The 14,164-nt window shown below is 49.0% G+C and overlaps 6 protein-coding genes across 6 annotated transcripts; 5 read left to right on the top strand and 1 right to left on the bottom strand.

Moving 5' to 3' along the window:
* Position 1: 1 nt before the first annotated feature.
* Positions 2–1,051, bottom strand: SERLADRAFT_414216 (uncharacterized protein; the record flags this gene model as incomplete). Its single annotated transcript, XM_007316083.1, has 3 exons — positions 2–426; positions 492–611; positions 671–1,051. The coding sequence occupies 3 exons, from the start codon at positions 1,049–1,051 to the stop codon at positions 274–276; spliced, it is 654 nt and encodes a 217-aa protein (XP_007316145.1).
* A 648-nt stretch (positions 1,052–1,699) lies between these two features.
* Positions 1,700–3,338, top strand: SERLADRAFT_462501 (uncharacterized protein; the record flags this gene model as incomplete). Its single annotated transcript, XM_007316082.1, has 6 exons — positions 1,700–1,966; positions 2,045–2,074; positions 2,129–2,145; positions 2,209–2,805; positions 2,872–2,926; positions 2,982–3,338. The coding sequence occupies 6 exons, from the start codon at positions 1,877–1,879 to the stop codon at positions 3,003–3,005; spliced, it is 813 nt and encodes a 270-aa protein (XP_007316144.1).
* A 655-nt stretch (positions 3,339–3,993) lies between these two features.
* On the top strand, positions 3,994–5,284 carry SERLADRAFT_435826 (uncharacterized protein; the record flags this gene model as incomplete). The annotated part of the gene is made up of 6 exons (XM_007316081.1): positions 3,994–4,275; positions 4,324–4,552; positions 4,613–4,704; positions 4,758–4,880; positions 4,937–5,123; positions 5,181–5,284. The coding sequence occupies 6 exons, from the start codon at positions 3,994–3,996 to the stop codon at positions 5,282–5,284; spliced, it is 1,017 nt and encodes a 338-aa protein (XP_007316143.1).
* Positions 5,285–8,112: 2,828 nt separating this feature from the next.
* SERLADRAFT_462499 (uncharacterized protein) lies at positions 8,113–9,929 on the top strand (the record flags this gene model as incomplete). Its single annotated transcript, XM_007316080.1, has 1 exon — positions 8,113–9,929. The coding sequence occupies one exon, from the start codon at positions 8,236–8,238 to the stop codon at positions 9,679–9,681; it is 1,446 nt and encodes a 481-aa protein (XP_007316142.1).
* A 77-nt stretch (positions 9,930–10,006) lies between these two features.
* On the top strand, positions 10,007–10,362 carry SERLADRAFT_462496 (uncharacterized protein; the record flags this gene model as incomplete). Its single annotated transcript, XM_007316079.1, has 1 exon — positions 10,007–10,362. The coding sequence occupies one exon, from the start codon at positions 10,057–10,059 to the stop codon at positions 10,360–10,362; it is 306 nt and encodes a 101-aa protein (XP_007316141.1).
* Positions 10,363–10,479: 117 nt separating this feature from the next.
* On the top strand, positions 10,480–10,977 carry SERLADRAFT_462495 (uncharacterized protein; the record flags this gene model as incomplete). The annotated part of the gene is made up of 3 exons (XM_007316078.1): positions 10,480–10,649; positions 10,714–10,885; positions 10,912–10,977. The coding sequence occupies 3 exons, from the start codon at positions 10,597–10,599 to the stop codon at positions 10,975–10,977; spliced, it is 291 nt and encodes a 96-aa protein (XP_007316140.1).
* Between the last annotated feature and the right edge of the window lie 3,187 nt (positions 10,978–14,164).

Genomic DNA, 14,164 nt, shown 5'->3' with positions numbered 1-14,164 from the left:
GTTAAGATGTAAGAAACAAATATCATTCTATTAGATAGATGGAAATTATCTACAGGGTATATATAACGAAGTGGGTTAGAGGATAATGAGGATGCTGGAATATGGTATTAAGGATACATGAGATAAAATAATATGCTGATAGCACCAAGAAATCCAAGAAAGAAGAGAGGAGAAAGTTACTAGTAATACAGCCAGATGATTGCAGAGTCAATTATGAACAAGGAACATATGCGATGATCCAATGATACAAAATGTTTTTCGTTCGTGCTGCTTTTACCGGACGTCAACGAGGACTTCGGCCATCCAAGTGTCCTCGAAAACGTTCCAGAGAGCAACGAGGATAAGGCGGTCGTAGCTGATGCCCCTTCCAGGGGGTCCAGTACGCCATTCTTGACCGTGTGGTCCTGGAGCCTCGCTTGGCAGCCTCTGATTGGTGGGGAAAAGGGTATAAGTATCCGATAAATTACAGAATACGATAGCGAAACACAAACCTCAAGAAAGCGAGCAAACATGCTCGAGATTTGCGAAACAATCTGACCGCGTGTGATGGGCCCGTTCTGAGTGCACAACTCGATGGTGCGATTGAAGTCGAGATGCTCGTATCCAGGCCACTGAGTGGGTGTCGTCAGCATGAAAGAAAGAAGAAATGGGGTGGATGGTTGAGACTTACCATAATGCGGAAACGAATCTTGCGAGTGCCGCCCGAGCCAGCCATCAGTGCAGCTACATTATCCCTCGCACCTACGATCATTTGTTCGATCGCGTTGGCACTCCTAGTTGACATTTCGCGCATGGGCACTCCGAGTCCCATGCTCCGTGCACCAAAAAGGTCGAACATGATCGGCTGCGAAGGTTTGCTGCGGGACATGGTGGCATTCCATTTGGAGTGGGGAGTCCATGGAGTCTGGGGGAGGCGACGGACGGTGGGGAGGATGGGACCGAAGGGAGGTTGAAGGGGGAGCGTTTGGGGGCAGGCGTTGGCTAGGGCGGTGTAGGAGGAGTGAGCGGCGGAGGGAATGGGAGGGTGGAGAGGGTTGATATAGTTGGACATTGTAAGTGTGTTGATGAGTTTTGATTAGATGGAATGGGATTGAGAGAGAAGTGTGGAGAAGCGGTGATGAGCGGTGAGTGATGGTGTCTGAAGGGAGAAATCACCTTTGGTTTTATAGTATGAGCGCTTTGAGAAAGCGTCAAGATAATGGGACGCGACTGTCCACGACAAAGCGGGATAATGGGACGCGACTTTCCACGACAAAGCGGGACAAAAGCGCGAACGTTAATGCAGACTGAATATGTGCGAAGATAGAGAAGATTAGACACGAGATGAAAGGAAAAGCAAGCAGAAAATGTACCACAATGAGAAGCCATTCTGTGAAGTTGAGTTCGGAGTGGCTCGATTACAGTTATCGGCTCATGTTTATTGATCGCAAGGTGCGTGTTCTACCACGAAGCCAATTTTTGAGACGGAAGCGGTGTCCGTGTGCCATTTCTAAAGTGCAGAATGGATAAACGTTCACTTTGAATCCTTTATACAAACCACAACTTTTACGGAGTCACGGTTCGATCGCTAATGTGATTTGTGAATGCGTGGAATAGTACACCCTCGATCTTATCACAGTCACACAGCACGTGACTGTTACCCAATATGGCCCTGTTGTGGCAAACCATAGAACAGACAGCGTGTCTGCCATGCTTCTTTAGAGCGCCCATGAATAGGGCTCGCACATTTCCAAGTTTTGTCGTCTGTTTTTTCTGCCATACCCTCACTAAAACACACATAAATCTTATCTGAAAGAGCAAGCATATACCATAGCACATTGTAGTGCTCAGCAACTTCAAAAGAATAGCCGATAATTGACGTCATATACAAGTCCAAATGCCCTCAGATTCCAAGAAGTTTCTTAAACTCGAATGTTCAAAATGTAGGGCCCTCAGAGACCCCGATGAGTACAAAGTCTGTAGCGGAGTGAGTACTGTACATTATCCACTCAAGGATATGTACCTTATATTGTAACCTACCACATCGTGGCGTCCTCATGGCCAGTGTAAGGTTGTCGGTTATTGCTCTAAGAAAGTATGCCAACTTTGTGCTACTCCCTCGTCGGGATCGCTGATATTCCACGTTTAGTGTCAAAAAGCACATTGGTGAGGTCTTTTTCTGAATGGTGCTTCGTTCCTATATGTGCAACACTGACAAAGTCGTTACAGGCCATCACATAAGACATCCTGCCTATTCATACAAAATGGAAAGCCTGTCCTACAACGTCACCCTCTGATTAAATTCGTCGAGCACCTTCGTGGAGACAAAACCATATCATCTTCTCTTGTACCCGTCCTTGTCGCTGCCTTGGACCTTACAAACCACCCTGAAAATGCAGACAAGTTCTGCGTCATGCTTGTAGCTCGCCTGGTACCTATCACCTCAGACGATCATTATGACGATGTAGCGCCAGCACGACCGGGTTACAAAACTCCTCGTGCGCGTGCTTCTTCGAGTTTGCCTGGTGTGACAAAACATCCCAAGTTTGTCCATCTCGTGCGCACATACACTTTACCTCTTTCAGTCGTCGGTGATACTGTCGGTATGGCCGCAATTCACTGTCGACGCACCACAGACGCACTGTCACTAAGGGATCCAAGGTACACCGATGCTTTTGTCCTTCGGGCCTTGTGGATTCCTGAGGACGGTGTCAGTGCGATCAGCTTTGTCGACTCTCTATCTAGGGATCTTCTCGAACGTGTGGAGGAGGTAATCCAGCTCAGAGGCAAAAAAGCTGGTAAAGACACGATGGACTGGTTGATCAAGTAAGTTTGATAATGATAATACGATAAGGCTTTATCATCAGATGCATACTCTAACTCTTGGTGAAGTCATTTCAATAGACAGCGGAGGATATACCCCGAAATCAGGGAGAAAGTGACCGTGGTTAGTAAATCTGCGCAAAGTCGGAATATTCAGTGCTAATGACCGTTTGCTACAGATGGATTCAGTGGAAGATAAATGAGTTGAGATACCATCGATGTTTAGTGTTCCGTATGTCATGCGTGGCGGTTGTTCACCGCATATCTCGGGTTGATTCCATCGTTTCCGTTGTCTCATTGTAGCCTAACATGTAAACTGACTTCTGTACCGCTTCTAAAGGCTTTCTAGGCCCGTGTCGCTGCTATATTCCTTATCACCTTCACTTTCTTGATTGCTTTTGTCCTATTCGTCCGCCTCGTATGTTGACTGCGTTCCAGACATGTACAATATACGCCAGTCACATCAGCAATCACACTGGATAATTCGATAGTCCGAGTCGAATGATTCGCGGTGCGTCGTGCGCAACTCATCGGAAAATAACGCCGTGTAACGAGGTTCTTTGCGGCTCATGCCATGATGATCACGCATGACATATTCTGGCATTGACATTGTGAGCTGGCATTGGCTGGAAAGTAGCTCAGAAATAGAGTCTCAAATGATGCCGCCATGACTTACCAACAGATTACAGTGCTAGTGTTGTTGATCCGACAGTTGCACGGCCGGTTACAATAAATGCACCGGGGCTTAGCGAGCGTTTGGCGTTATGACGTTGAGAGACACGATCACTCTGCCAAGTTTCCTTGAGTCTCCTCGAGCTCCACGACGACTCTCGAGAGTCGACTTTCGATCGAGACCAACATACTATAGGCTTTCAACCATTGTGAGTGTTCATTTCATTTCAGCTAACTTTTGAAAGCTAGCTGGATGGGCATCACGTATTGATCCGTTGAAGTTTGCACCCTCATTTTTAGCTTACAGTGATGCAAAAATAGAATAGATTCATGAGAAACTTGTCAAATTGGAAGAGGATGTGTCTACGGCATCGAATACAGATTTTAACATGTTCCTGGCACTTCCTGCAGTGTTCCTGCTCGCGACGCTGGACTGCTCCACTGGCTTGTGCTTTGACGCGTGATTTGTGATCGGACACAGAGCATCGTCGATGACTAAGCTCAGATTATCCGCACGTGATGTCTTTGGAGCGTATGTGGGGTGGAGCAGAATCTCAGTTACCGTATCACCCAACCGCCTTTTTACTCCACTCTCGAATGTATCAGTCTCATTGCGTTTGGACCATCAATATTTCTCGCTATCGAAGTGTTTATTTTTACCAGGTTACAGAGAACGATCAGGCCGACAAGCGGGGCACAGACATGTGCACTGCATCTTTCCTCTCTACTGGCTGCCATGGGCAACCCCAGAATCCCCAGAGTCCGCCGTGCAATGCACACCAAAGCGTAGAGCAGAATACAGTATAAAAGCTCGCCATATCACGTCCCAAAGTCCTCATTCTACATCAGAACCTCTCACGAACAATCATACCAATGGCTGCTCTCTCTCTCCTCGCTGTTGCTGCTCTCGCCACTGCGGCCAACGCCCAGTCGTTGAACCTCATCAACAAGTGTACTGAGGATGTCTTCATCTTCACTCAGACCAGCTTCGGTACCATTGACAACAATGTTGTCGTTGCTGCCGGTGCCAGCTCTGACTTGGGCATCAGCACCAACTGGGACGGTGCCGTCAACGTCGGTATGTAGCTCTTACTTGACTTTGTGTGTTTGGGCTGGGATCTCACTAATAATCTCACAGGTACTGGTTGCTCGAGCGACGGTTTAACTTGCACCACTGGTGGCCCCACTTGGGACGGTACTACTCCCTACTCCAGGGCTGAGTTCAACTTCGTAAGTCTCAGATTGTACCTCACTCCTCGACTTCTCTGACAACCTCTCTACAGTACGCTGTTCCAGGAAGCGTGACCTACGACATTTCTTTGATCTACGGTTACAACGTCGGAATGGAGATCTCCTCCGCTGACACCACCTGTGACGCTTACGCTTGCACCATCTCCTCTGGATGCGTAAGTTTATATTTCCGCGCACGCATATTCAAAGTTACTGACCATAACATTATTAGCCCGTCCCTGGACCGGGATCCGGTACCTGCTTCTCCCCCTGCTGCTCGTCTTCGTCGGCCTGCAGCGGTGGTGCTCTCCCCGCTAGTGGAGGAGGATGCACCAACAACGCTGGCCCTGGCCCCAACAGCCCCTTCTACTACAACACTTGCACCAACGCCTACGCTTTCCCCGACAACGATGGCGCTGGTTAGTTATTCTTCTTTCCCGAGTGCTGTATCAAGTGATCTGACCACTGGTCTTTAGCTGGCTACACCCCTGCTGACAACGTTGACTTCACTTGCGGCAACCCTGCCCTCACCCTCACCCTCTGCCCTGGCACCACCTCCAACATCCCCAAGAGGAAGTAAGAGGCTGTTACCGCTCTCAGGATGGGACGGAGTGGCGTCGAAGTTGAAAAAGACGGCAGAGCTCCGCGATGGTTCATATGTCAATATCTTCTCTCGTGTTGGTCTGTTGTAATATTCTAAGTTATACTGGTGATAAATTATTGGATCCATGGAATCTCTCAGTTTGATTGTAAGGCGCGAACAGCGAGGTCTTCTTGAAGCTCATTTTATCTGATGACGTCTGTTCTACCATGCCTTTCTCTCATCAGAACTCGTGTTTTAAAAACCGTGCTGCTAGTTATTGATCTGAACTGCATTAAATACCTTGATATTAATGGTTCATCCGAGGTTTTGCGGTCGACTCGGAAATACAATCGCCAAGATGGCGTCTGCCAATGTCTGCTCGAGAAAACACGTTCTAGCCAGGTCAATTGCTATGTTTCCCGGCACGTTCTATGTACGCCGTTATCCTCATGGTTTTTGAATGAATATCTGTATTTTATCGTGCGATTAGACCAGTGCAAGTACGTTTTGGCTGTGGTGCCGCGAGGATATGACGAGGCTCCACTTTCATCCAACTTGATTACCCAATTCGGGTCCTGCACTGTTTACATAACTAGCCGTGCAGAGATCGGACTCGGAAATGACATCCTGAGGCACAACCCGCTCTCCTCACTTTTCCTCCTCTCCCTCATCGTCTTCTACAGCGAGCAACGCCCTTTCGTCGTCGTCCACTCCATCGCACACACACGTTCACGCCACCCTGCGCGGTGAGCTCAACATATGGTCCACCGCCCACCCGACTCGCGTCTCTTAACCAACCTTATCCATCACGAAAAAGACTACATTAAACACCTCTTCGCTCTCTTCCCGCTTTCTCATGCGGCTCTTACGTCTCTTTCTGCATATGCCATAGCCTCACCATCGTCCGGTTCTCATCAGTCGTCAGTATCGCCCTCGCAGACACTTACAGCCCTTGTCGAGGTCCTCGCGAGCTCAGATGACGCTTTACATCGGTATACACAAGCTGTTGAGAGATGGCGTGAAGAACTGGCTGGCTTGAAAGATCTGGAAGAGGATGTAGGAGCTGTATTGCGTGATCGCGAGATTCTGCAAGTCGTTTTTCGTTTTGTTTCATCTATGCTACTTATTCACTAGTCACTTCCCTATAGCGTGACACGCCTCATCAAGGCATCATCCAAGTCCAATAGACACCCACGCGACCCTTCAAATTCCTCGAATCTCAATGCAATCTCGTCTTCAGGCTCCATGTCCTCTCTACCCTCTTCTTCCTCCCTTCCTGGCGCGACAAACACGAAGCTATCACAAGCACAGGTAGAACTACAAGCATGCGAAGCTCATCTCGCAGCTAAGGAACAAGAGTTAGAAACAAAGCGGGTTGAGGTTGTGCGCGAGGGATTGGGCGCTAGGTGCAAAGCGCTTTTAGATTGCGGTTGGGTGTGGGGCGAGATGGGCAAGGAAGGCTTGCGATTACTAGATTTGATGGGAAGGACGGAGGGAGGTGATACGGGCAATGGGCACGGTGAGTCTGGTTTATTTTGATGCGGCCGAACTTTCATCTCGGCGAATGCTCTTGTCTGGTTTTTGTCGTCGTACTGCTTTCTCTAGCTTTCAGTTACATGTTTACATTATTGTACTAATCGAAATTTTATCCAGCTCATTCTCATCAGCCTTTTTCAACGCCATTTCCATCATCCGCATCTCCGTCTCCTTCCTTCCAGCCAGACCAAAACAAGCCTCTCCCATTACCCGCTCTCCCACCAAATCCCACCCAGACCTCGTACGCGTCCGACATTTCCTCTCTCACACCATCTCAAAGCGTTTCTCAACAAATGCACGAGGATGATCATGATACCGGTCGTGAAGGTGAGAGGCGCCATCAACAAGAGCCGCAGCACTATACGGAAAACCAGGAAAATGATGAACAGCGAGAGGTGACGTTAAATATTCCAGCCGCTCACGCTATTTCAGAACTGGCTATGCCAACTGGCGTTTCTTCTCCGTCGGCTTCTATCCATGCTACACCACATAGGGAAGGAACCACCCTCGATCTCAGTGGAGACTCGGGGCAAGGTGGCAGTGCTGGAACTCGACGGAGGCGAAGTACACAGAAACGGAGGCCCTTGTCTAGAAGAATCACTGAGGAAGAGGAGGAGGACAGCCCACTAGAGCAGTTTAGTTCTGGACCTTCATTTTCGTTTGCAAGAGACGGAGGTAGGAGAGACGATAGCAGCGAAGAGGAACAGGGCCCAATTGCGGTCGTCGAAAATCAACCTTTCGCGCGCACAAGAGGATCATCAGGCGAAGGTCGGAAATTTGCTTTCTGATTGAGCTTTGACAAGAATATTGAACATGCTTCTATAGGAGAAATCAAAGGCTCTCATACATGGGGTAGTGCGCAAGGCAAGCAGCGAGAGCGTAAGGCCTCGTCAATTGGAATATTTGGATCTATTCGTGGTTTATTCAAATCAACTCACAAGGAGAAAGACAAGGCAGATATCCCAGAACCTGAAGTCCCTTTTGGCATAGGGCGGAAGAAGGGCAAAGGAAAATGGGCAACACGCACGGACGCCAATTTGAAAGCTAATCGTAAAGACGGCGGCGACAGCTCTGATTCGGAACGTGAGCCTGTAACAAGGCCAGCGCTTGTCACCCGTCTGTCTACCTCTAGTTCTCCGCCTACAGTGGGTGGCGGTGGAAAGTTGAGGAAAGGACGAGGTCGATCACCTACCACACCTACTCCGGTGAGGCCTGGGTGGGAGAGTGATAATCCTAGTCCATCGACACCTCGTGGAACTGTTAAACGCAGAAAAAGTGGCGGTGCGAACGGGAAAGGGAAAGGACGAGGAAATGGGCAAGCTGCCACAGACGGTGAAGTTGAACACGTCGATGAGACAGTGGTGCCGGTTATAACGAGGAAGAAGTCGCAGACCGATACGGAGAAATCAGCTATGCGGCCTGCGCTGGTGCGTTCGGTTTCTCCTGTACCGCATGGAAAGACATATCAACCTCCTGCTGGGGAAACCTCGCTGTCGCGCTCATCGTCCCTTTCGCGTGGGAGCATCATGTCTGCCCCGCCCATGTCAAATCCGTCATCTACTAAAGCACGCCAGAGAAGGTCCACGACGGACACGATTATGGTTAGTGCGAATGACCACGAAAGGATTTGGGATACTAGTACTGGGAAGGATACCACCCCTCGTCGCGCATCGTCTGATACATATGGTTCTCCAACACCACGTGCGAACAAGGCTCTTTCAGAGTCTGGTTCGACACCAACCCCCAGAGGGAAAGGCAAGCAAAAGCAAAAATCTGGTTCTACCCACACTAATCAGTACCTGTCAGCCAACGGTAGTTCCAAGGACACGAGCCTGATGAGCATAGTGGAGAACGTCACACGTCAGAACAGAGAAGGATGGAGTGCTAGCTATGGTGTCCCACCCTCAAACGTATTGAGGACTGCAGCTGGCGCGAGTCGACCTCAGAATTCGTCCGGGGTTAAACTGGAAGTGCCCAAAGCTCCCTCGCCTGGTGTCCCTGTGAACAGGTCTACTGGACTAGATGTCAAGGATAACATGGTCAATGGAAATGGGTCCTCAAAGGCACCAATAATGGATATTCCTCGTGCACCAGGATCTGTCATTCCAGCATCCAGTACTGAACCTCCACCATTGCAGCATCCTCAGCCTATTTCAGCTGCATCGAATGGCCAATTACTGACGCCAGGAACATCCAGTATTATCCGCGGCGCATCGAGGCCTGCAAAATCACCTTTACGTTCTGCGTTGAAGAACCCCAGCCGTACGCCTTCACCTGTACCTGACCAAATAATACACAGAAGGAGTGCTCAGGAGGAGCCTGGAGAACAACGTCGCGGGAGGACACCGGAGAGACAGGTTGCAAACGGAGGTCCACCACCACAAATATCGGCGTCACGTACGAAAGTGGCTGATTCTGACACCAACTCGATCTCGTCTTATGCCACGGGACGGGAGAGCTTTGAAGATGCTAATGATGTGCCGCCCCCGCCGCCCCCGCACGACCATGAAGGTACAGCATCGACCGCATCGACTTCAACCGAGACCCAGCTTCCGCGAAGGAAGAGCGTGCGCGTGTCCCTGCAGCCTACGTTTTCGCCTACTCCACCTGCATTGGATGACGAAGATGATGACGATGACGATGAGAAAGCTGGGAAGGGTGGGCGATATGCACCGTGGGGGCCCAATGGCAATGGTGAGAAAGGCGGGGAGACACGTGATGGGCGAACGTCCGAGGAAAAGGACGTTTGGGAGGATTCGAGCGAGGAGGATGAAGAATATCGTAGGGCAAGGAGGCTTTTGATGCGTGTTGGGAAGAAGGGGAAGGGGAAAGGAAAGGGGAAAGGAAAGACGACTTGAGCTATTATTGCAGTGGTTTGTTGTTACACTATGGGTCCATCGCCATTAATATTTAGTTTTTGGGTTCTTGTAGTACATATTGAATTCCTCATCAGTTCAGATATCTTTGTACATGCTCTGATACGTTCAGATTTCATGTCCTCACAACAGCATCGTCTTGACCTGTACCATAACATATCAACGTATATCAACGACAGGAAGTAATAAGCATCACAGCGTACTTAGAGGGTGATGAGAAAGTTTTTGGGATTAACTTTTACTCCAAATCATGATTCACAAATTTTCACTTCAAAATTAAGACACCGCTCGCAAACATTACTCTTTGAACGATGAAAATCAATCAATATTCTCAAATACTACAAAACACGAAAATGAATGTACAACGGGACATTGCGACACAACCCAAACGGCGACCACGAAGGGTCAACCGCTGGGATCCCATTGCTGAGCTCCCATCTAAAAGCACGGATGCGCCGCACCCAAGTCCCATCGTTCACAACCACGAATGGTCTTCTGATTCTCCAGCCTAATATGACGGTCTCAAGGTCCTCGATCCACTCCAGTCCTGCAAGCAGGCGGGCGAGTCATCGTCGAGATGCTTTGATAGGCTATGCAGAAACGATGAGTACAATGAACGATCAAAACATTAACAACGAACTGACCTGTGGATTTTTGCGTTAAGGCTTTCCTGAACAAAGAGGGTCGTTTATATATGGCTATTGGGTTACGTAAACTATACAGTCGATGTGCGTATCGCCGATATGCCGAAACTCGTATCCCTGAAGCTCTTCAAACTTCGAACAAGGCGATATCGACAGTCTCGTACTCATGTCGTCTGAGAATGCAACGCGTTCTCAGCTGATATAGGTACAACACTAACGAACTCGCTTCCAATTTATAACGGTTAACAGATGTATGCCAACTACATCCTTCGGATTACCCAATGCTGCAAGTGCTGTCCAGTTAAGGTGTGTGCGTCGTGTGAAAAGCGACTGACAATCCGTCTAGGGCAACTTACGAAGTAAATGCCAGTGCCTTCAACGCCTTTCGACGCCTTTTGTATCATTATCTTGATCGGCCTGGCGCCAAGCGACCTGAATCCGATAAGGAATACTTGAAGCCCCTTCGATTTTCCACTGAGGTGGTCTCTAATCTACACTCGCAATCGCAAGAGCTGTGCGCGCATATATGCAGTCGGAATTTTGTAAGTACACCGAATCTAATCTGCAGGCAACTGACGGGATGGATAGGCAACCATCGCAAGGCATTAACAGAAAATGTGGACAGCGGTTGTAGGGACACCATTCGATAGATTGTAGCCAGTTTTCCTTCGTCACAACGTACGTACGTATGCACACGCTATCTATCCTTTATCCACAGTTCGCATTCATTACAGGTGACGACTCCCCGAGGCTGTAGCGGACGTATGTATGTCATATAAATTACTATCACATGGTAAAGCCTCGCAGTACGCACTCTGCAAGGCTGTGCGGCAGGAAGCTGTACACGTCTCTTATATCATGAATTTCTGATTTCGAACGTCCCCTTATACTATCGTCACCCAGCTGGTAGGCAGTATTTCTTGATGGCTCGGAGCAAACGACTTTAGGGCTTGTTTTGTGGAGAAAAGCCGTACAGAAGGTTAGTGGCACACTGCCATGACAGCTACAGCATTGCCATACTAATGATAGACGCCGTCAGAGTTTCGGCCATAGAGCGTTACAAGAATAAAAGTAGGTACCTCACCTATAAGCAACCGGGCTATCGACGCAACCCTTCACTCCGAATCCACTTTACAGTCGTCATGAAAGAGTCTACCTTTGACTTGCCACCGCCTTATACCCCAGCAGATGACCAGGCAAACGCCCTCGCTCCTGGCTCCCCATACTCATTACCATCCACATGGACGATAGCGGGTATAAGGACCTACCTCTTCGTCCGGCCAAGTCACTTGAAGGGTCACCTGCGACTGTTGAACGCTTTTTATGCGCTGCGGCTCTCGGTCGAGGATGGAAGTGATACTCGTTTTCCGAGCATCACGAGGGAGATGGATGCTGAACGGAGATGGGGATGGTTTGTCTCACTGGCGGTCGAGCGGTGTGTGTTCAGCAATAAACTTTTGTGTTTCTCTTGACTGAATCTGACGCCGTGGTATAAGTTTCGAGCGTTGGTGTCTGACGTTAACGAGCGAAGATTCTATTCGTGACACCTTGCCGCCTATTGATGTTGTAATGGTGTGGCACGCTTATCTCCTTAATCCTTGGTGAGTGTTTTGATCTTTGGATTTTCTATTTGTAGCCTTCTCTCTGATATCGGCCAACCAAGCTGGTATGCAGAAGACACAGCCCGGATATCCCGGCTCAAATGCCTGGCTAAATTCAGCGACATCTTCTTCACGTCTCTCGTAAGTTCCTATTTACGTCTTTGTTCACTACGGACTCTGATTATACCATCAGGCTGATCCTTATTTGCTCGTATCCACTAATCCAACCCCCGGTCGTGTGCGAGCATGGCAGGCCCGAACTTTGACTCCATATGACCCGTTGGACGCCGTCGTGACTCTTTCTCACAAGCCCATCGAATGTCCACATTGTGGTTACATATTCTCAGCACGTAAGGTCCATTCACAACTGTGATTTCACGAGAGAGCTGATTTGAGCACAGCGTTCATGGATGCTGACGGACATGGCTATGCCCAGCATAAGTTTCGCATATATTGTAGATGCTCGTTTAAAATCACCAAAGAGAACCTGGGCCTTCACAAGTTTGTAAGGAATCTTGTAGAATCAGAGGCTCCAGATACCTACTTGGCGTACGTATCATCTTTATCCAAGCTCGGGCTTCCGATACCAGATACTAAGCAATTCTGACTTTTCTATTTAAAGTGGATCGCTGCACACCCCAACGAAAAAGTCCGATACCGCACGCGCAGAATCAATCAAGAAGAGGGTTCTCATCAGCGCTACTGCCGGACTCCAGCGTACTTCGGATTGGGAACACTCCATAATGGATAATGTTCAATATTCTATGGAACTGCTCAAAATACGCACCTCTACTACAATACAAAGTCGCAGACTGTGAGTTTCAATCTTCTCGCCTCGCCTCGCTGGGATCGTGCTGATAATTAAGACAATAGATGGACGCGGATTCTTCACGCTTACACAGATGACCGAATATTTTCAATTGATCTCGTTGGAGCTGTAAGTTTTTCAACATCGACATTGTCATCGGAACAAATTTGGGTCTATATAGGTTCTCCGCCAAGGAAGTTTCGTTAAGAAGATGTACGACCTCCAATGGACCAAACCTTCCTACTTCGACAACGAAGCAGACAAGGCAGTCCTGCACCATAGTGTTGCCAGATATCATGCGTACGTTTTACATGTTTCAAACTTTTGATAGCGCAGAATCTCACACATCATTGAATGTAGATTCCTGAATTTGATGTTCAGCTCTCCAGCTTCATTCTTCGTGCCTACGCTGGATATTGATCTCGCATGGCACAGTCACCAACTAATGGCGACACGGTATCAGAGAGAATGCTTGAAGTACATTGGACGATACATCGACCAGTGAGTTTTTGCAACACCCAGACGTTGATGTGGAGTAGTCCATGTTAAAATCGACCATTGTCTTCCAGCGATGACAAAGTTGAAGAAGACCATCTAGCGACCTCTTTTGATGTGACCTGTCGCGCGTGGCAGGTAAGCCTTCCACCCATCGATTTTGCGCTGCAGTGTTCAAAACCTACTTACTCCTAGAATCGTTATGGTGTACCTTACATGCACTGCGGATGCCCTCTCCCAGGCGATACCATTGGCCAAAAACTCAAGCGACTTCTGCAAATCTCAGTCCACCCCAACACTTTGCTCGTACCACCCCCCGATCCAGCCGCACTCGCAGGTACCCACCCGAGCGACCACAATGCTGTCTTCCCATTCCATCTCACCGACGGGAGTTACGCAGCACGAAGACGCAGGGAGCATAAAGCGGTAGTAAGACGCCAGCGGGATTCCCAAGGGAGGTTTACACGTAATACGAATCACGAGCTGGCGTTCCTATATCCTGTGCCGCTCTTTTTCTACTATGCGGGAGGTTGTGTGGGGACGGCGAGTAGTACAGTGATGGGAGGGGATATTGGTGCTGGGGGTTGTGCTATTGTGAGTTTTACGAAGTTTGAGGGATCATGGCCTCTTGACCAATCTTATGATCTTGATAACAGGGTGCAGGTGGATGCGCATCAGGGGGTTCGGGTGCCTGTGCGGGTGGCGGAGGTGGAGCTGCCTGTGGAGGCAGTGGGGGGGCATGTGGTGGTGGTGGTGCAGGAGGAGGAGGAGGATGCGGAGGAGGGGGTGGTGGTGGTGGATGCGGAGGAGGGGGTGGAGGAGGGGGAGGAGGGGGAGGATGCGGAGGAGGCTAAAACAAGAGATGTCTGAACGTTTGCCTCCTGTCGTGGTTGTCCTTGTCTTGACATCTAAGATTT

The sequence above is a fragment of the Serpula lacrymans genome (genome assembly GCF_000218685.1).
Source record: "Serpula lacrymans var. lacrymans S7.9 unplaced genomic scaffold SERLAscaffold_4, whole genome shotgun sequence".
Lineage (NCBI taxonomy): Eukaryota > Fungi > Basidiomycota > Agaricomycetes > Boletales > Serpulaceae > Serpula > Serpula lacrymans.
The sequence above is the reverse complement of the archived record's forward strand: the minus strand, read 5'-3'. Positions and strand labels throughout refer to the sequence as shown.